The sequence below is a fragment of the Mchenga conophoros genome, linkage group LG15 (assembly GCF_057382185.1).
Source record: "Mchenga conophoros isolate Kocher_MC1m ecotype Shallow Benthic linkage group LG15, M_conophoros_male_GT1.1, whole genome shotgun sequence".
Classification (NCBI taxonomy): domain Eukaryota; kingdom Metazoa; phylum Chordata; class Actinopteri; order Cichliformes; family Cichlidae; genus Mchenga; species Mchenga conophoros.
In genome coordinates, this window is record NC_140540.1 from 35,094,031 (window position 1) to 35,115,511 (window position 21,481).

Here is a 21,481-nt window from a genome sequence, read left to right on the forward strand (position 1 = left end):
TGTGTATTTGTAACATATGTGAATATTTGTTAAATTTCTGTAGCCACTGTGTATATTTCTATTCATATACAGCAGCAGATACAACATGGTAATGGTTGTATCATTAGGTAGCAGATCATGATGACACTTCATGATCCCCTGCAGGGATCATTTCACCATCTCTATTTTGTTTTTGTTTGCACAGTGATAAAACATTAAGATACACGAAGAGACAGAAAAAGACCGAATTGTGCAAATGCTAATTAGAAAGAGGCATGACTTTGCTGAAGTACAAATCCTATTAAGTGGTCAGCTCAATGAAGATGCCACCAACTGAAGATAAATATATATATATATATATATATAAAAATCAGTGCTACTATGCATCAATCTCATGAGCAACTTGACCATATTTACAAATCCCACATGTCCACCTGCCTTAGTAACAGGGTGAAGACAGTCACAGCATCTCCACCTCAAATGTGGAGTTACGTGTGTGCAAATGCTATGCTTTAAACCTAAACTCCACAGAGCAGTGGTCTTTGTGCACATATAACCTGTGTAAATTGATTTCATATTTTAAATTCTTGCTACAAAATTTACCAATATAGCTAACACTTCATTTTTAGAAGAGATATATATATATATATATATATATATATATATATATATATATATATATATATATATATATATATATATATAGCAGTTATAGACTCTATTCAGTGTGCAAAAAATACAAAAAAGACGACAACGAGATAACGTGGCGGAGGACGGGCGCCTACATTTTGCTTTCACTCCTCCTCGCGCTGTCATGTGACGATTGTGGCGCACTCCGTCCGCGACCTGTGCAATGCAGCGATGGACAGTTTACTACTGTGCAACACTATTTCACAGACTGATGTGGTTACGAGCACGACAGACCACGGCCAACACGAAAACATTTCCATTTGCTTTGATAAAGAACTCGTCACAGTTTGACTAATACTGACAGGTGATCGAAAGAGACGCATTAAAGGAAAACTATAGCAATAAGTGCCTAGCACCATTAATGGAGGCTAAACAAAATTGATTTCATAGCTGCTGGTGTCATTCTAATACCAGAACTGGTATCAAAACAGTTTCCAGCCATAATATTCTGATTTAGTAATATGCATTATACCTTTTAAAACCTGTTACACAATAATAGCATGCAAAAATCAAACATATACACCTTTTCACTGCCACAAAGTAGGAACTTGACAGTTTCTCTCCCTTCGTGGCAATAAACAGTCTGACATTTAACTTCAAGTGTACATACGCAATGACAATCAAGAACGTGTGACCATAAAGAGAGAAGTGCATTTTAATGTGACCCGATGACACAAGAAAAAATATATACAGGTCACGATATGTAAAATTAACTCTTCATATCTTTATATATGTTTAATTGTTTCTTAATTCATGGGCAGACCAAGGTTTATTCACTGCTGTGTTCTCCTCTATAAAAATAGTTTAATCGATGATATCCACAAGCACCACTTCATCTCTGCTCAAAAATTGCACAATCAAAGAAGTCCCTGGGTTACAAACCTGCTACTTATCCAGGGATACACATACCTGGATAGATCTGAAATGTAAACAGTTTTAATTTTAAATGATACTTTTATCAATATAGACACAATTTTCTACCGTGTATATATCTCATTTACACTTAAGAGGAAAAAAAAACTTCTCAGGTATGGTCTGCTGGTGTGGTTCAAAAAACTAAAAATCATTACCTATCTAATTTAATTGTAACATACAGTTTTTGGTCCCCATAGTTGGAATCTTTACATTATTAGTTAATACCTAGCTAGCGAATATGCCTGCAAAATTCTAGCAGTAATGATAAAAATTGTTACAGCTGTTTGGTCAGTTGTAAGTCTCTATGTTATGTGCTAGGGGTGTTGATATAACCGAAATTTGTTAGTGGGTACCAATCCCCCTTATTTTTTTTTTTTATCATTCTCAATCCAAAAAAGTAGAAAATTTAAAATCTAAACTCAATATAAAGCCTTTAAAAAACGCCACAACACACACACTGCTTTCACAAACCAATCATACCTGCTTCTTTTTCCTTGTGTCTTTTGTTGACAGTTTGTAGCCACCAGGGTCATGGCTAAAATCATTAAAATCATTAACCTTTGTTTTGATAATCAGACGCCATGCATTTGGGGAAGTAGCAACTACCTTGTTATAAGATATTCAACTAGAGATTGGTTTGTCTATCTGTTTGGTTCATCAGACTGTTGTTGTCTGTTGGTTGGAAAGAAGCACTTAAAGGCACTATTCTACAGTTTGCTATGAACCTGGAAGTCCTGTAGTATAACCTTGTAAGGGCACCTCACATCAGACTTCTTAACTTTGTTTTTTATCCCATCTTCCTTCACTCTCCCCAACCAGTCACAGCAGATGGCCCCGCCCCTCCCTGAGCCTGGTTCTGCCGCTCGGTTTCTTCCTGTTAAAAGGGAGTTTTTCCTTCCCACTGTCACCAAAGTGCTTGCTCATAGGGAGTCATATGATTCTTGGGTTTTTCTCTGTATGTATTATTGTAGGATCTACCTTACAATATAAAGCGCCTTGAGGCGACTGTTGTTGTAATAAATAAAATAGAACTGAATTGAATTAACAAATCTCCTGGACTCCAACCAAAATCACTTCAAACCAAATGACTGTTAAATTTAGATTTCTCACTGAGCAGGTCCAAATCCTGTCAAATTCCTTACTGACCCTTATTAAGGTTAGTTTTCATAACTACAACTTAATGTAGTTTTGTAATGTCATGTTTGTGCCTAAGAAGCCTCAAATGTGACCAGATCAGTCACCATTAAAGCAGTTAGACTAGCCTTTCAACCTCTTGCTCCATTAGTTCTAACACCCCACACACTTACACCCAACACCTGGTATTTCAAAAACTTTTTGATCCAAATGTGCTGCTCCTTATCAGAAAATGAAAATATCAATATCATCTAAATGTGAAGTTGAACTGGAGAAGTCTTAAAATACAGGAATCCAATCCTCTGTGTGTATTCAGGCTATCTTATTTTGAAAGTGTTTGTGTGTTTGCTCTGGCCTTAAAATAACCATAGCCAGCAATGCAGGGTGGTTCTGTCCCATACTGGGCTTTTTTTCTGTTCATATTGTTGTTGCTTCACTGTTTCTATGCATTTGTTAGATGATTACGAAGCTTAAGAAATCAATTTAAGAAATGCACACTGGTTTGTTTTTGTTCAAAGAAGTTAAAACTAGTGTGGTAGAGGTCAGGAGTGGCCAACTATAAATACAAAAACTTGATAGCGGTGAAGCTATTTTATATTTGGCTTCTTCATTAAAATAGTGCTTGTGCTTGCGTCTAGAAAAAAATACAGAAACTTTTGCTGGATTGTTTTAGCTTCAGGACTAAAGAATAATTGAAATCAACATTGCAATGACAAATTTTGTTATTTGTGTTTTCCTAAATATTTTGTGCCTTTGCTTTAGTTACTCTTTTAATGGAAGTGTTGTATTCAGAATCCAATTCACTGCACAGCTTTTTGCAACACTTTGGGGAAACTAGTGAGGCTGAATTCTGTACTAGGACAGTTTAGTTGAATATTTACTGCTGACTTCTGCAAAAGCTTCTGGCAAACTTTAGCTGGTGATGAAAAGTAAATTGGCTTTTTAAACACAGAAATTATAATAATAACAAAAGAGTAATAAAATGACTTTTGTTTGGCATAAAAGCAATGTTTAGATTATTATCCAATTTTAGCACTGAATATTTTAGTGCGGTGATGACACTAACCGGTATGCTGTTTTGAGCCTGGTAATAGTGTCTGTTCGGGTGTGTCCACAGTACTGTTACTGGGTGTGTGCTGGTGTGTCTCAGCTGGGCTGCTGGCTGAGAGCGGGCCAGGCCAGGGTTACATTCAGCTGCTGGTTGTGCTGGATCAAGGATGTGTGACGGTAGTGAAGGACGAGCTCTCTCAGTGATGAGTACAGGTTGTAGGGCTCAGCGAAGCCGTATCCCGTGGACGTCCTGTAAATTACACAGTGTTTCACTTCCCCGTCCACACTGTATGAGAGAGGAAACTGATTATTTGGTATCTACGGGATTTATCTACAGAGCATCCAAACATTAAGTACCTAAAACACTCACACGACAGAGCAGGCAAAGGAGCCTCTCCGAGTCTGGCTGTCTCTGATTAAGAATGTCCCATCTCTCTTCCCTCTCAGCAGCTCCTCCGCCTCCTTTCGTCTCATAGCACCAACGTACCAGCTCCTCTCCTCCTGGTGGGTATCATCTGCTAGGGTGTATGGGCTAGCCGGTGGAGAGGGAGCGGTATGATGATTTGAAGCAGTTGTGCTCAGTTTTGTTGAGTGTTGGTGTTAGTATCGATCATATGAACCAAAAATAGCAACATGGGTGGCATGATGAGCCACATATACAGTATGTGTGTTGTCAGTGAACATGCCTTTGTGACATTTTACTCCAAAAGATTTGACTAATGTGGCCACAGGCCAAGAGAAAAAGGATACTTACTCTTCTTCTTCACTCCTAATACCGAGCCAGTCATTTATCTGGCTCTGCCTGGTGCCTTGTTGAGTTAGCCAACTGAAACATGGACAAAAAACAGTTGGAGTGCTGTTACATGTATATCAGGGTAATTTCCAGGATTTTTTTTTTTTTTTAAAGGAACACCAATGAGTAATCAGGCTATTTGATCAGAAAATCCAAATCAATACAGAGCAGTAAATTGGTGTAGAAAACATTAGCTATGATTTTCAGACTCACTGGCATCACTTTCGCCTAATACGGATGGTATTCATAAAAAGTGCCGCTGTAGAACATTGACTTTACTCTTTAAGTGTTCAGTCCCTTTACTTAAAGAAGGATTGCGACCACTGGTTAAGTAATAGTGCAAATCTTTAAGCATCAAAATATACTTAAAGTGCTAAAAGTATAAGCACTTATTACAAAGAAGCACACACTTTGTATTAGTGGATGATTATTGATTCACTAATGTCACTTTAAAGTTTAAAAAGGAGATTATTTCACCTATATGCTAGAAATCCAATCCAGATCAATGACATCGATCAAAGGGTTACACAGTAAAAAGAGAGATACAGTATTTACATGTTTGTTTGTTTTTTGTACTGCCCAGTAAATTAAGTACATTTACAGTTGTGCTTTAGGCTAACTATATTGATACTTGTTCAGGTTTACTTCGTGTGAAAGGGCAACAGTTGGCTAGAAAGACACGCACTACCAATCAGGCTTATGATAAAGCTCCATACCAAGCATAGTCGAGCTGCACAGCTGTGACAACATGGAGAACAGCTGATTTATTTTCTATGTTTATAACGCAGCTGTGTTATTGGTATGTGATGAAATGTAAGAATCAGATTGAGATACTCGTTTGACTGTGAAGTCACAACACGCATCTTCCAGTAGCTGTGACGCTGTGCAGGACACACTGTGTTTTGTCTTTCAGTCCTTGCTTCACTGACGCACTGATTGTAAAATCCAGCCCTGACACCAATGTTTAAAGTCATAGTTTGGCCCATGCTGATACCGATCTCTTGTTATTTTGGAAATTTTGGGACCTAAATTGGAACCACTGTACAACAACCCTAAACATGGGACAGTGAAGGGTTGAACTTACACCAGGTATTGATCTCTGAGCTTCCGGAGCTCCACAAGGTCAGGCTTCAGTTTGTTCATTTTCCTGTCGACCTCCATGTGAACCAGTGCCTTGTTCCTCAGTTCCTCCTCTAACTTCTTCTTGCTGCTGTGGATCTCTTCCACCCTCGACTGTAGTTCATCTGAATTGTTTTGAATTCTGAAAGTAAAAATGAAGGAATTACTCAACTAATCTAGCAACTATTATTAATTCAACTTGTTTTTAAACAAAAAGTGGAAAACCAGGTGCTTTGTGAACGTACTTCTCGGATTCTGTACTGCTGTCTAATGTGAGGAACATGTCGATGTATTCCTTGCTGTAGCGCTCTTGGGTTTCACATTCCTCCTCAAAGATCCGAATGATTTCGCTGAAAGCTTCAATGGCAGTTCGCTTGCTCTGCAGTTCCTAGGAAGAAGAGAAAACAAACCGTTTGTTTTTAAGTCTTTAAAGGAAAGGGCTCTGAAAAGAAAGGATTAAGATCATGTACCTGGGAGGTCAGATTCAGCTCCTCGAAAAGGCGGTCATACTCTTTGCTTTTTTCTTTGTATTGATCCTGAAATATCCTTAGCTGTTCTCCAGCTGCATCAATGTCAGCTTCCATCACAACCTGCTGCTATATGCACAAAACGGTAAAAAAGGATTTAGTCTGGACATTAGCACGGCGGTTTTGTTCCAATACCAGTAACAGACCATGTGGTAAAAGTCTTCAGTTGATTACGTCTTGTTGCGATGTTGTTGTAATGTAAGAAAACAAAAGTTCACAGTTAAATTGCCCCAAAAAGTTTACCTGCTGGTTTCTGGATATTGGATAGAGTAACCGTGTATCCAGTTTAGAGTTGTACTGGGCCAGTGACTTCTTCTGGTAATACTGGATCAGATCCGCTACAGAGGAAAAAGCCAGTGGCTCAGAGAAGCCGTACTTGCCGCCATTATGGAAGATTTTAATTAGTCTGTTTGAAGCGTCTTTTCTGCAAAAGTCAAAGGATAGTTGTCCCATAAATAACATGGTACTTCTTGTCATTTTAGGCTAGCAAGTAGGGAGCTTTGTTCCCCATTGGAGCCTCTCCTGGTTCTGTTTAGTCACTCTCGCTTTTCCTGACAGGAGACTTTTAGATCTCTAAAATGTGTGTGTGTGTGTGTGTGTGTGTGTGTGTGTGTGTGTGTGTGTGTGTGTGTGTGTGTGTGTGTGTGTGTGTGTGTGTGTGTGTTCTTTCATCCAAATGTAAGATGGATGACTGGAAAAACACTCGTGAAACACATCTTGTGGGGACAGGGTGTTATGTTGCTGAACATTGGAGTCTACGCCAAACTCTAATCAACAAAGCTTTATATCTGAAACCTGGTCTGTCCCAATTCCGCTAAAATTAGAGCGAAACCACAAAACGTATAAAGTTACACTTTAAAACCAGTAAAACTAAACTTAGACTCCGAGACCAGGAAATAATAACTAACCTTTGACTACAATATATATATTTAATTTGGGGTTAACTTTGTTTTCACATACAGACTACTGATGACTGGTTGCAATGCAGCAATAAAACTTATAAAACCTAGTACAGTCTTTAACTAGTTGTGTTTGATACACTTTATGAAAGTGTAGCCATATGCATACTTGTCACTAATCTTCTAGTAGTTACCTTAATGTCAGCGTGTATTCTCCTTTAATCCTACTGGAAGCATCTCGAACCAGGAATGTACCATCAGGAGTGTTTCTCATCATCTCGTTTACTTCCTCTCTGAACAAATCAAATGGACATGAAGGTTTCTGTTAATTATAACGGTCGGAGGAAGACAACGTCAATAAAATTAGATATGCTGTAACAGTGGTGTTGGCTGAAAGAAAGAAAAAGTGATAGAAATATAAAGTACCTTGAGATGTTGCCCCAGTACCACTCTGCTTCAAAAAGCTGGTGGTCATCAGCGCCGCAGTCACATTCTGCCATAGCTTTGTATATTTTGTTCTCTGGATATATTTCTGAATAGAAAAAAATGCAGTTACATTTTTAAGTAGGATAAAACATTTTACCTTAATTTGAAACAAAACTGCTAAGGAGTAAACAGTCCGTTGCAAATATATTGGAGCGCACCTCCTTCCTTGCTGCTGTTGGTTTTTCCTGGAAGAGACGTACCATCATTATGATCATGAGAGGAAAGGTCCTGCAAGAACGCTGCCAGGGTGTCGGACTGCGCCTCACTTTCACTTTGGCCCATTTCACTTTCCAAGAACTCTGAAACATCAACCGTAAAACAACCCAGCGTTACCCTCCCTGCCTGTTCACATCAGTCTGTATCTGGCGATCTGCGCTCTGCGGCCGTTCTGCACACACTGCCGTCCTCCTGACTAGCTGCTGAGAGGTTGATATCGTTGTGTAGCTTATTCTCGCACCACGTGGGAGACCGTGTCTAGACTAGTTCGCTGACAGGTGACAGTGTCTGACTGCCTAAAATACCAGAACTGGCACTCCTCGCTCAGGCACACTCGGCTAGACTCGTCGCTGCTTAGTGCCCGACCTCGCCTTGCCTCGCCTAACAAACAACAGCTGTCTACAGCGAGATGCAATGTTGGCCTGAAGATCCAGAGCTGATGCTCCACTGTGGCTGCTTGTGATTTTTACCCCGCCGTGTGTGGTTGTGTCAGTGTTACATTAGGATAGCAGGGAAACGTGAGACCCCGTCTGTCAGGCATATTCGGCAATCATTACATTTATGTGGGAATTCTTTGTGTTTCCCAGCATATAAACACACACACACATGCAACACGAGCACTGAGTGCAATAAGAGGTGTGCTCTAAGCAGTTGACATAAATCGTCCCCTCACCACTTGTGAAGGCATGCCTGGAGATGCTTGAAATCGTTGCTCCAGAAAGAGCTGTGTGTTGGGGGAATCATACTTATACTGTTGTAAAATTAGAAAGGTCGTCAACTCATTAACCCAGGGTCTACACACAGTGAAGCTCTGTCAAAACTTGCCTTGTATAAAAACCTAATAAAAGCTGTTCAACTAAAAAAAAGCTGGATAGTAGATGGTAGATTCATTAACTTTAGGTTTCTTTGCTTTATTTTCCTCCTCAACGTGGTGTAGCTTGTAATGTTTTAAAAAAAACTATAGCAATGGTGTTGTGTCATAGCGTGAAAAACTAAGCCCACCTTTACTGCTGCCATAGGAATTAAGAGGGTAATTGGCAGCTAGGTGCTGCTAATCAGATGCACTTGATTAAGTGATCATCAATGAGTGCGAGCGCCTCTATAAAAGCAGACGTTTTGATAGCTTGCTGGTTTGGCGCGTTCGAGTGTGTTGACGCAGTACCACAATCTTCTTAGGAGGAGACATCCCAGCAAATTCACCCAAGGTCAGACTGCTCAGTGCTCGCAGAAAAGGCAAAAACACAAGTTTGTTTGGAAGGATTGCCAGGAGAATGCTTCTTCTCTTTACCTGATTCCAGTTAAAAGTCAACTGGTCTTCTGGGCTAAAAGTGCTGCTGGCTTTTTTACACTTCTGAAATGCATGTTTTGTTTTTTAAATAAAGGCACTGTAGCATTTCTGCACCTTTGAAGGTCCACTGACCTGGGTGTGCCAACTTCCCTAAACAACTGTGTGTAGAACTTGAAATACTATTTGTAGTATTTTTGGAGTTCAGCAGAAGCAAAACAGAGCACCATGTCACTCGGTCTTAGCGCATCGAAGGGTAAATTCTGCCATCTGCTGGTTCCTTTTTAAACCATTCCCTCATGTTTATAAGATTGGGGAAATCTGCAGTCAGCTGGGACTGAATAAGCGATTTGTATGAGTGATGAAACGTTTCTCCTACTGAAAACGCTATATCCAGATGAACAGAATCAACCTTTGGAGACATGCCCCACATGTTGCAAACTAATCTTAACATTTGGTTTGATAGTGTTTCAACAGCCTCCAAGCTTCCTTAAGATGAAAGTGTTTCAGCCTCTGTCCACTGGCTCCTAATGATTATCTTTTATTGTGTAATGTACCCATGAAAATATTTACAAGCTAATAAAAGTCCATATGTTTGGGTCAAACATAAGCACTTTTTAATCCCCAACTTTTTTCAGCATCTTTGAGCCCTCATAGCGTCAACATTAGCTAACCGCATGAAAGCCTCAGACCTGACAAAAATATTTAACCTGTCTGTCTTTGTTTGGTTGGTTTTTAAACTTTACATTTGTGTCATAGTTTCATTAGCGAAACTTAGCCAGTATAACCTATCACATAGAGTGATGGTTATACACATTGATACTCCGGTTGTTTAAGCTGTTTTCTGGACGTCTTCAAGCAACCTAAAGAAGTCCAGACGCTTTTCTTTGCAAGCTCCTTTGACTACGAGAAAACTTAATGTTGAAGATTTACCTTAAATGCACTTTTTTCACATAACAAAGTGGCCGGTCAACAGAAATGACAGTCTTCGTCTTCTATCCTTCGAGCCTCCTGATTCCTTCTGTGCCAAAATATTTTTTTAATTTGGTCATTTTCACAGAAGTGGTTTTGTTTGTTACCCCAAAAAGAAGAGAACCCAGCATGTCTGTTCTTTTTTGTTGTTGTCGTTTCTTGATCATTCTGTCATCTTTTTTGTATAATTGCTACATTCATAAAAAATTATATTACTGTCAAATTGATTTTTGACATTATAAAACATTTTTATGTTTTATGTTTTAATCTTACCTTGATCTGCTGGGTGAGACTCGGGCATGATAGCCATGGATATGTCTCCCTGCTGTCGTGATTGGTTAAACATTGATGACATCACCACAGGACATACTGAACCGGTCTCAGGATTATCCCCGATTTGGTTGGTGTTCTCATTTGTGACGACAGCCTCATCCCTGAGATGTAGCGATGCTAGTGATGACGTTGGGTAATCAGCTGGCTGAAGGTTGTCGTCCTCTGTGCTGTGCTGTAAATTCTGATCTGCCATTTTGAAAGCGCTAACTTAGTATTGTTGTTGTGCAGCTAGGATTTATTGAGAAGGTGAAGCAGCAGGATGTCGGCCCCACAGTGTGGTTGATCACATACTATCAGCTTACAGTTATACTCATGGCTGAGAAGAGAGAGGGTGGCAGTGCAGAGTTCATGGCTGCCCAGTGTTGTGGAGGTAGAGCATGTTCCTCACCTTGAGTCTTGGTTTTAAGCATATCATATAGTAGATTGATGGCACTGCCAATAGATCCAGTTTTCACTTCCTTATAATCAGTGGAGTTTTCCTTATTCAGGTGCTCTTGTGCTCCGTCGCTGTTTGCTCAAAGGGGTTCATATCTGGGCGCAATGGAGAACAATCACACTCTACCGATATGAGTGCTTCTTATATACCTCAACACTAGTAGCTAAGCTGTAAACTGCTAAAGAACAGCAGGCTGAGGAAAAACTGCTCAATTTGTGCTTCGAGGACCCGTGCATCATCTCATCTCAGGAAACCTAAATTAGAAAAGGCACAAATTTTCAGTTATTCTGACCAAAATCCTTATACACATTACTTCATAACTATCCTGTAAGCTATACACCTGTATAGCTTACATTTTTTCTATGGATCGGTAAGAGGGAAACTTTCCAGATTTCCTGGGCCAGTGTGCATTAAACTAAGAACTTGTTTCTGCAACCAACAGCAGTGCAACAACAAGTAATTTGTACTGTGCATGGCAGGGAAAGGAGACTTATTTAACTTTTTGTGAATGATCAAATTCAGATTTATTAACTGGATCTGGGACATCACCTCCCAGGTCACTGGGAGTCACTATGGCAGTGACACAGTGAATATCAAACAGACAGCCTTAGATGTTCATTGGAAGGTTTGCAGTTTTCAAATTTTGAGATTTGTACACATTTGCAGAAGATGCTTCAGTCAAAATCGTTGCTATCTTAAATTTGCTGCAGTATTTAGTTTTTGTGGGGTTTGTTTGCAGCCTTATATCTTTTTTTGTTTGTTTGTTTGTTTGTTTTTTGCTTGGTTTGTTTTCAAGAAATTCGTAAGAAGAAGGAATACTGTGACTAATTTTGCTCCGTCTCACACTTTCGTTGTCGCTTGCTCCGCTCTGCTCAGGTCGGGACAGCAAGCATCAAGGCTTTGGTGAGAGTAGCATTGCTTCAAATGTGGTGTGAGCAGGTAAAAAAATAAGCGTCGTCAATTATTTTACTGGTAAATGCAGTCAAAAGTGTGGCATTTACTGCAACTATTGGCAAAGCCAGTGGTTTTTGGACCTGTTATTAATACAACTGGCTGAATTTCACTGGCATGAAATGATATTTGGTAGCCTTTTGTCACTGCTAGACCTCTCAGTGTAAACACGTCCTGCACATCGTTGAGAGAAATTTGAGCTGTGTTTGGCAGTACTGCGAAACTGTGCTCTTAAAAAATGCCACTAATTCTTTTAACGTTAGGAAAAACCCATTACTTACATATGAAGTGTTCAGTGCGTCATCTGATGAGTCAGATGTACACATATCAGCTGTGAGGGCTTGAAATGTGATGCAGCATGTGAAAACCAGGCTAAATGTTCATCTCTAACATTTTTATGTGCAGATTTATCGTTTATTTTTTAACTCGCAGATGTTAACTTACAACATCTGTCCCTTGAATTATTGTATGTTAGAAACAATGTAAGTAGAAATACTCAATCTTAACACATTCATCAATAATGAAACTTCTGATTTAAAAAAATCCTCTAGGTTTACAAGAAAATGGTAAATTGACCACGAATCGCATAACATTATTTCCACAGACAAATCCTGAAAAGCTGCCTACATTACTGAGGGCAAATTCCCCAGGTTGACGTTTGGGGCTGTACTTGTTAGGACTTGGGTAAAAACGATGCGTTATTTGCAGATTTTTGCTACGCATTCATTGAATGAAATGAATGCAAATGTAATGTATCAGTCAACACTAGTGTGTTTCTCTCATGCACAGAGACACATACACAGACCAGTGGAATCGAGAAAAGTAAGTCAAATCATAAATAACCATAAAATAAGGGGCAGAGGTCCCGTGGGGTTATAAAGTATATCTTGCATTTTTTAAAATTTATTAATTTTTTTCATTGTGATGAAGTATTTTGACTTGAAAAGCTCGTTAGACAATTGCAACAATTTCTGACACACTCGTTTTTACAGACGTACTATCACATAAAAACACCAGCGTGTATTTTAAAAAATAGTTTTTAAAAAAATTTTATTGCTAAAATACAAGGCAGCGTGAAATCCTCAGCACTAAATGGTATCACCCTGAATTATTCAAGAGATACCTGGTGAGATTTAAAAATACATCCAATTAAAAAACATTAATATTATATCAAATATTCAACCATTTATGTAACAGATCTTCATATGTAAAAGTAGCTCATTTGTGAAAATACTGATAAGGCTGCCTACAGTGTTCTTTTACAAGACCTTATCTAAGGGAACTGATGTGACAATACCACATAGTTGACCTCTTGTGTTTATCTTTGAATTAAGAATTGAATTTGTTTGCAAATGTGGCACATCGTGTTGTGATGAATAACGTCTTTGACAATGAAGAGATTGCAGTTGCTGTCATTGTACGCTGCAACTGAAAAACAAATCAGCTTCATTTAATTTATTATACTAACAAAACCTTAGTAGTTATGAATGTGGTAAAATGAGAAGAGTGATACTTCTCATTTGACCAGATTTTAAATATATATACTGATTTTTTGTTATGTCAAATTTAGTTTTTGAGATTACTTAGAACAGGGGAAAAAAGCATATGTAGTTACTAAATTGTCAAATGTAATGTGTCCAAGTTATGCAACATTACAGACATTACAGATTTTCAGACCATTGAAAATGGCGTTTTACGCGGTACGCAACCATCATGGATTGATGTTCACCGTACATTTTGTCGATTTCCAGTTGAGATGAGATACTAAACATGATTTTGCCCAAACTTACAAAAGTGTCATTATTGCATCCAGCCAGTTTTGTCATGTTTTAATACTTTCCGGACCCAATCCATCTGGGATGGCACAGCTGTACCATAACCATTTTTTTGGTTTGCAAGTCAGAAAAATGTCCTATCTGAAAAACTAGCAATCTTTCAGTCGTGACCTTATCATTTACGCCACTTGAAACGCCACTGACAGTGGCCAGTTTGGTCTCACAAATATGTTGCATTACACAACGTCTCATACTTTCACGTAGTCTGCGACAGTTGGTAATCAGTCCAACGTCTCTCAGATAGTACTGGAGAAACTGATCATATGTTACCGGTTTGGTTTTGGTAGTTTTTTGGTTTTATTTTAATTTGGGGGAGGGGTCATTTTGCAGCTTAGCTTGTGTTTTTAGTGTCTTATCAATGAATGTTGAACCCCACAACAAAAACGAAACAGCTAATATACGCCATTTTTTTCTTCAACGCCTTCAAGCTTCTCATCCTGTACCAGAGCTTCGACAACGAAGAGACGTGAAGGCTAAACGTTAACAGAACTTTCAAAATGGCAGCTTCTGGTAGAACTAACGTCCAGAGAACCTGAAAAAATGAAAGATCATTATCAAACTTGGATGTACAGGAGAGTACGCACCTACCTGGGCTCAGACAGAAGGGACCGGGCGACATGGGAAACCAGCGTTTCATCGGTATCCACGAAGCAGCGAAGAGACGTGGCTGGACGCACACGTGGCTCAGATCAAACCAACCACTGTCCTCGGTCCTCACGCCATTCTCTGTCCCTCCATCCCCCTCCAACTCATCCTATCCCGTACAGCTTCTCCTCCTATGTCCTCCATCTTTTAAAGATCCTCTCCATTTGGTAGTTAATGGTCCCCTCTGAGTGCCATCTTTTTCCCACGCTGTCATTCCTCTGCGTTTTTCCTCTCCTCTTCACTAAAACATGTCCTCTTAAAAAATGAAGCCTTCTTGAGACATTCCCCCAGTTTGATTTTACTTTCACGTGCAGAGCGCAGGAAAAACTCCACTGATCAGTGGGGTGCAGTGAGGAAAGAGAGGGGGGGGAAAGTGTCTATAAAAATATAAACAAATATGAAAAGCCTAAATGTACAATGTACATTTCAGAGCTTGTGCTGCTAACAGAAAAAGCAAAACTAAAAGAGCAGCACTGTAACTCTTTTGCACAGTTTGACAGCGCGGTGTGGCTGCACACTGGGGGGACAGAAGCATGAGAATGAGTCGGTGGGAGAAAAAACTCATATATAAATAAATAAGGGAAGGATGCCACTGTTGCTACACAGAGCGAGGGGCTTAGTATTCTCCTGAAATCCAATTGGTCGGCTTGTTGCCATGTGCTCAGCAGACAACAGAGATGCTGCTAACAAATCAAGGAAATGTTCTAATATTAGACTGTATGTATCTAGGCAGCAGGAGTCCCTGACCTCTCAACTCCGCCAGCGTTACTTTCCACTTCACGGATCAGCATAATGAAAGAAGTGGTGTGGAAGTAACTGGTTATAAAAAAAAAAAAAATGTTACGGCACTATAGACAAAACAACCCCCCTCCCCTCACCTCCACCACCCAAGCGCCCTCGTGATGTCCCAGCCAGCACAGTTACAGTAATGGGGAAAACAGATTCATGTTCTCTCTAGAATTTTTGTATTTGCCTTTTAAAGCATTTTGCTTCTACCTACAGTTTGCACATGGTGTTGATGAAACTTATATATAAGCAGCAATGCAGAAAATCAGGTCCATGCATTAAAAATTAAACAAATTGAGTCCTGAGGGGGGAAAAAAATAAAGATCATCTGCAATTGTGCCCTATTTACATTTGTGGTATGACTGATGCTCAGTCATCTCTCTAATATGTCTTAAATTACACTACTACTGCATTTCTAGCACATTCAACAGAGTTGGGACAGTTCCTTGTTCTAGATGAATTTGTGCTCATTATTAAAAGCAGGAAACAGAAATATTCATATCATAAATATTATTATTTAGACTTCATAAACTCAAACATTGTTTGGTAGTTAGAAAGGGGTGTGATGTATTTGCCTTTTTTCTGTTTATTTGGAAAATATGATTTCCTTAATAATATCAACCATTTTTAAAGATGCATTTATCTAATATGTTCATTATTTATCTTGCTTATCGCCCTTTTATGCAGTCAGTAATAGGCATCAGATTCGATGCATGCAAAAGGTCTGAAAAGCATTTTCCTCTTTACACATGGCAGGTATTATTTACTGTGATGTGCTCTGGTCTGCCTGTGCAGGGTTGTATTCATTTCAGTTGTGAATTCTTATCCAACTTTAAAAGTGGGATGAGGACAGATAAAAAAGAAAGACAGACAGAAGAGTAATCTGAAGAAGTAAAAGGAAGTTGAAGAAAGAGGTAATAAAGAGGGGTAAGGGGAGTGAAGGACATGCAAGGCTGAGAAAGAGGGAGCAAGCATAAAAGGGGGATGAGCAGCACTGGACTGAAGTTTGAAGGGTGAGGGGGAAGGTTATTAAGGCTTGCTGTTTTTAGTTGTGACAGGCGATTGCTTACACAGCTGGCTATCTAGCTGAGAGGGAAAATGAGGCATTTGTTAGAAAAAGGAAAACATTGGAAAATAGGCAGTGAAATAACCCGGTGTTTAGATGGAAAGAGTTAACAGGTTTTCATGAATATTTATCTGCAGCCTCCGGCAGCTCCAGTGACCTGGTTAGACTCAACGTCTGGCCACAGCCCTCATGGCGCCTACATGGAAAGTGAGAGAGCGGTCTGAAATGAAAGACGATTAAACACAAGATTAAACCTCACTCAGCTGACTGCCTTGTGCTGCGGAAGAGGCGTAGCTGCTGATTGTCCGGGTATGTAGACTCAATCTTACAAATCAATGAGCAAGACTGCTTAAGAGTGAAATATACAGTCTTTATCTCCTCAGGTGCTTGTATTGCTAGGCCTCATTATTAAATAATGCTGATCACAACATTTTAATACAGAGACTAGAATACACCTTTGACATAATCATCACACTATAATGATCTTAGCTTATGTATGTTCCCCCATCTTCTCCTACACAATTGGAGCAATCGTGATGAAACATTGCTTAGGGCACTGTGAATGCCATCATCTATACTGTGTATACAAATACTTTATACAGATCCCACAAAAAGTTCAGTTGAGCACTGAACCAACATGTGTGCATACTGCACGAGTTTGCTAGTTAAAGGAAATACACTGAATGAATTTGAATCATCGTCTATCTCATAGATTCCAATTTTTCCATATAAATGAGAAATCTCACACAGAAGTTAGTCATGGAGTTCCACAGGGTTCTGCACTAGGACCAAGACTTTTTAGGCTATGCGTGCTTCCCTTTGGTAATGTTATCAGAAAGCACTGTATGTTTTTATCTATGAAGTCAGATGAGACAATCAGGAGTACTAACAAGGATTACAGAGAGAGACCCTAATCCTCAAATATCATCTTCTCTTTATTGGGTCTATATTATACCAAGAATTGAAATTAAAATCCTTCTCCTTGCATACAGAACTATTGTGTTCCATCATATCTTAAATACCTCAAAGTACCACATTATCACAGTGGAACGCGTCACACTCAGACTGGAGGGTAACTTGTGGTTCCCAGAATTTCTAAATGTAGAATGGGAGGCAGGGTTATCAGTTACCAGACCCCTTTCCCAAGCTCCCAGTTTGGATTCCTTGACCTCAAGGTCCAGGTCAGAAGTCAAGTTTTTCCAAAAAAAAATCTTGCAAACTCAACTCAAAAAGGATGTCACCTAGAATTTTTAAATTGATACCATCTAATATCAGCTTTTTAAAAAACTGTTCAAACGGATTAGTCCTGTTTATCCCCACTCGAATGTAACTGTGTAGCTCCATAGTTCAGTGGTTTACCTGTTTGTCTAATTAGCAAAAGAGCTCTCATTCAGTTCTTCTGGTATTAAAAACAAAAAGATTATAGCTGCCAACTCAAACATGTGGCACTCCTTGCTTTGAAACACCAACACCCACAAACTTTTATGTAAATATGTTTATTTTAGACAATAATATATATATATATTTTTTTATAACAACATAATGCACAGACAGTTAGTGCAGACTATGACAGTTAAGGTTTACACATCAGTTAGCCAGGAAAGGAAGACCACAGAGCAACATTCATTCAGTTCAGTCACGCTGGACGATGTGACATCCATGTGATGATTTTTGATGACATTGGGGTATAACTGTACACTACGCCACTGTGTGTGCGCATGTGTATGGAAAACCAATAGATGTATTTTTTGGATGTACATTATGTGGTAATGATGTGTTGCCCTTAATAGTAAAATATTAGTGGTGTGCAAATGATAAATGTAACATCTCAAGGCATGTCATAGAGAAAATAAACATATCTTAGAGACCTAAAGTAAATAATAACCATTGAAGAATCTTATGGAAATATAATATTCTCTTAACAATATTTTGTACACTGATCAGCAACAGCATTAGTATCCCGGCTCTGACTCGTCGGAGCCTGAAAAGGGATTTCTGGCAACAGGTTTTTTTGGTTCTGTGGGTTTGTGGAGGCTGACTCCACATGTTCTTGAGCTGTGCCTCAGCAGTTTTTGTGGTGTGAGAGTCTAAATTTTGTCTATCAAGTGACATAAGCCAAATCAAAGCTGACCAGCTAAACAAAGTATATTAACTAAATAATCCAATTATTTTTCACTTCACCTGTCGGGTGTTTATGTTGTGGCTGATCAGTGTAAATGGAGGACATGGCAAACTATAAATATGCGTTTAAGTAAATTCCAGTGGAGCTTTTCACAGCTCATATCCAGTTATGTTTGCTGGTGTGTCTGCCCCAGTTAGCGGCTTTGATCGTGTCAGTCTGCAGGCCAGCACTTGTGTGGGCTCGTGGGGCTCCGTGGCTGGGCCTTTGGACTCCCCTGAAAGACAACATAAAGGACAGGGCTACATTTTAAAGGCTTGATGGTAACGATTGTATGCATTCACTTCATCGCCTTCCCAAGAAGACCATAGCTTGCATGACTGTGGTGACACCTAAAGGGGGCAGCGGTGCACCTTCATTTAGTGCAGCCCACACCCTAACTATAGCTTGGAGCACTGCAGCGGAACTGATCCTACCACCTTTAAATACAAGAGGCATCATTCACTCCAAGTTGTTTATAAGTGTGACCTAACTTTAACTAACTCGCACGCTTTATTTATTAGATTCAAAGGTGATTTTACAACCCTAATTTTAAACTTGGCCAGCTACAATGTGAAATCTTGCAATATGTGCATTAGGGACACTGTAGGTTGCATAATATAAAAATAGCTGGGAGATGGGAGCTGATAACCAAAAAGTCTCAAAGTTACAAGGCGAACACGGGGGATTGGGGTCGGCTTTGTTTTGTAAAGGAACCGCCTGGCTTCTCTTTGAAGTGCTGAATCGGTTCTGCTGACGTTGGATGACTTAATCGAATTGTACTGTACTTTACAATCAGATTTGGCAAAAGGGAAATTCTCATGATGTTTGGCCCAAATCACTGTATTATAGCGCTCCAAACATTTTGAAGAGACTTTCTTTGAAGCGGGCCCGCTCAGAAGAAATAAACATGTTGATTTGGTTAAAAATGATAGCTTTTGTCATCAGATGTAGCCATGATGTCGCATAGCCTCATTCAAAGTGTGTAAAGTTGAATTTTCTGTTTACTGCTGGTGTGATTATTAGAAAAGTGAAGCTCAGTGTTTCCCTGATGGAAAAAGAGAAACTGTTTTAAAAACTATTATAATTTTGATTCTTGAAAGTGGTCCTTCTTAGCTGATAAACTTAAGCAACAATGCGAGCATCACAACTAATTCTAGCCACCCTGTTCATATATGATGGGCCAGACTTTGTGAAGAAGGCTTGTGGCATTTTATTAGATTTTTATGCAGAAGGGCATTATTCTTGTCACAGGGTGGCATGTGACCTTTATACAAAACACACAGTGCTTGTAAATATGCTGTGTTTCTTGTGTATTGTTGCCAAGTCATTCATGAAATCGTTAAGATTTGTGAGTGAATCCTGACTTTGAAACTGCTAGTTTGGATACCTCTCCTCTAGACTAAACTTGGCCTCTGTCTGGTTTGATCCCAGGAATTGCCAAACCAGTTCAGTCCAGGCCCTTTTGGGCTCCTTTTATGGTGAACGTCCTAGGGAAATGTGTCAAATGTGGTATTAAGGAGGGGAAGTTTGGTCTGATGTTTGAAATATCTTTCCATTTTAAGTAGTTAGAGAGCAGGTACATTCTCTTAATAGAACAACATTTGTTTTTCCACTGCTAACCTATTACAGCTTTCTGCCCTATTAAAATTAGGTATAGAGCACAAGAGTGACCAAACTTTTTTTTTTTCTACTCATGTTCTCCAGTGAAGTCTGAGAAAGTCCTTCAGTAATGAATTTTACGCCTTGAATCGAGCCAACCAGCTACAAGGTGAATTGTGACCAAAAAAAAAAAGATTTGATTTGGATAAAAAGAGTCAAAGATACTAAGACTGTGCACCTAATTAACATTGGAGGGACTACTCATCCCATAAAAATTAAAAATCCCAGTTTTCCACAGCAAATTACTTCCAACAATCCATCCATACTCTTTCACCTACCCTTATCAAGGTTGGGGGGGGGGGCTGGAGCCTATTCCAGCTACCATAGGGCAAGAGGCAAGGTACAAGGTCTGACGCAGGGCTAACACAGAGACCGACCATTCACACTCACATTCACACCTTTGGACCAATTTAGAATCATCAATTAACCTAACCCTACTAACGGCATGTCTTTGGACTGTGGGAGAGTACCCAGGAAGAAACCACAGGGAAAACATGCGAACAGTGTTGTATGTGTGGTGAGTTTTATGGCTCATAATACTTATGGAGAATATGAATGGGACTTTTACTTCCTGATCATCACTGTTGCACTCTATAGCAGTGTGCAGAAGTGTTTCCTTAACTGTTACATTTACTTTGGATGTTGAGCGAGCCTTGCTTTTTGTTCTCCATTATTTTTCTTCGTTTGCGTTCGACTTTAGTTTGGCCATGAACATACGGTGCACTAATCTACTGCTGTGAAGGAGGCAAAAAAAGAAATAAAAATATTGTTCAACTGTTTAAACGCCTTTGAGTTCTGCCTCCAATACTCAGCTGTCCCTAACAATTCTTACCAGTTTAATTATTCACACAGTGTGACAAGATTATATGGCGATTATGCGGATTTTCCCCTTTAGCCTAAAATAAATCGTCTGTATTTGAGAAAGTGGAGAAGAAGGAGTCGGGAATAAACCAAAGTCCATCTTTGATAATATGAACTCACCGCAGCAGTCTGGGTCTTGGCATAGTTCATATGAGCGTAGAGTAGCACAGCTGTGTCGTTGTGGGATGCCTCCAGTGCGATGGACAGAGCATTGCTTCCATCCTGCAGACAGACAGCAAAGATGGAGAGAGACACATGAGTATCCAGGAGAGCTTTTCAACTAGAGCAGAAAGCTTTACAGTGTGAGAGCAACCATGTGATACACGTTACGCACAGTTGCTCTGTTTTCCAGTTGTTTGGACAGTTTTGTTATTTCTTTTACCATCATGCACCTTTGCTTAACCAGTTAACTATGGGACTTTTATTGCTTTATGATACGTTTGACTGTTTATAATACAGGAAGACAAAATGGTCAGTTTGGAGTTATTTGTTGGCCAAAGAATTTAAAGTACAGTGTCTTGCTACCTTCAGTCAGTGTCTGTTTGGTTTTATGATCCTTTTTAAAAACCAGTCACACTGCTGTCAGTATACTTATCCTTATTTGTGATTGGTCAGATGCTGGCAGTGCCACCGTTTTCTTTTGAACAAAGAGGGGAAAGTTGATAACTAGCTTCATGTGACCG

At 39.4% G+C, this 21,481-nt stretch overlaps 2 protein-coding genes across 8 annotated transcripts in view; both read right to left on the minus strand.

Annotated features, from left to right (window-relative positions):
• Positions 1–1,965: 1,965 nt before the first annotated feature.
• LOC146558759 (phosphatidylinositol 3-kinase regulatory subunit gamma-like) lies at positions 1,966–14,773 on the minus strand. Of its 4 annotated transcripts, none has more exons than XM_085246492.1 (12): positions 14,209–14,773; positions 10,339–11,088; positions 7,751–7,891; positions 7,533–7,638; positions 7,301–7,399; positions 6,451–6,631; positions 6,151–6,273; positions 5,926–6,068; positions 5,646–5,822; positions 4,523–4,594; positions 4,139–4,300; positions 1,966–4,054 (listed from the first exon to the last, which is right to left on the minus strand). In XM_085246492.1, the coding sequence occupies exons 2-12, from the start codon at positions 10,589–10,591 to the stop codon at positions 3,865–3,867; spliced, it is 1,647 nt and encodes a 548-aa protein (XP_085102618.1). In that variant the 5' UTR covers positions 10,592–11,088; positions 14,209–14,773; the 3' UTR covers positions 1,966–3,864. The 4 variants fall into 4 exon arrangements, with proteins under 4 accessions (XP_085102618.1, XP_085102619.1, XP_085102616.1 ...); XM_085246493.1 differs by having other exon boundaries at positions 1,966–4,018; positions 6,151–6,276; XM_085246490.1 differs by having other exon boundaries at positions 6,151–6,276.
• Positions 14,774–17,597: 2,824 nt separating this feature from the next.
• Positions 17,598–21,481, minus strand: part of kank3 (KN motif and ankyrin repeat domains 3) — a 45,684-nt gene continuing 41,800 nt past the window's right edge. For all 4 annotated transcript variants that reach the window (XM_085246338.1, XM_085246340.1, XM_085246341.1 and 1 more), the window contains 2 exons: positions 20,919–21,020; positions 17,598–18,513 (listed from right to left, as the gene is read on the minus strand). In XM_085246338.1, the coding sequence (XP_085102464.1) occupies positions 18,451–18,513; positions 20,919–21,020 (165 nt within the window). In that variant the 3' untranslated portion in view covers positions 17,598–18,450. The remainder of the gene's footprint in view (positions 18,514–20,918; positions 21,021–21,481) is intronic.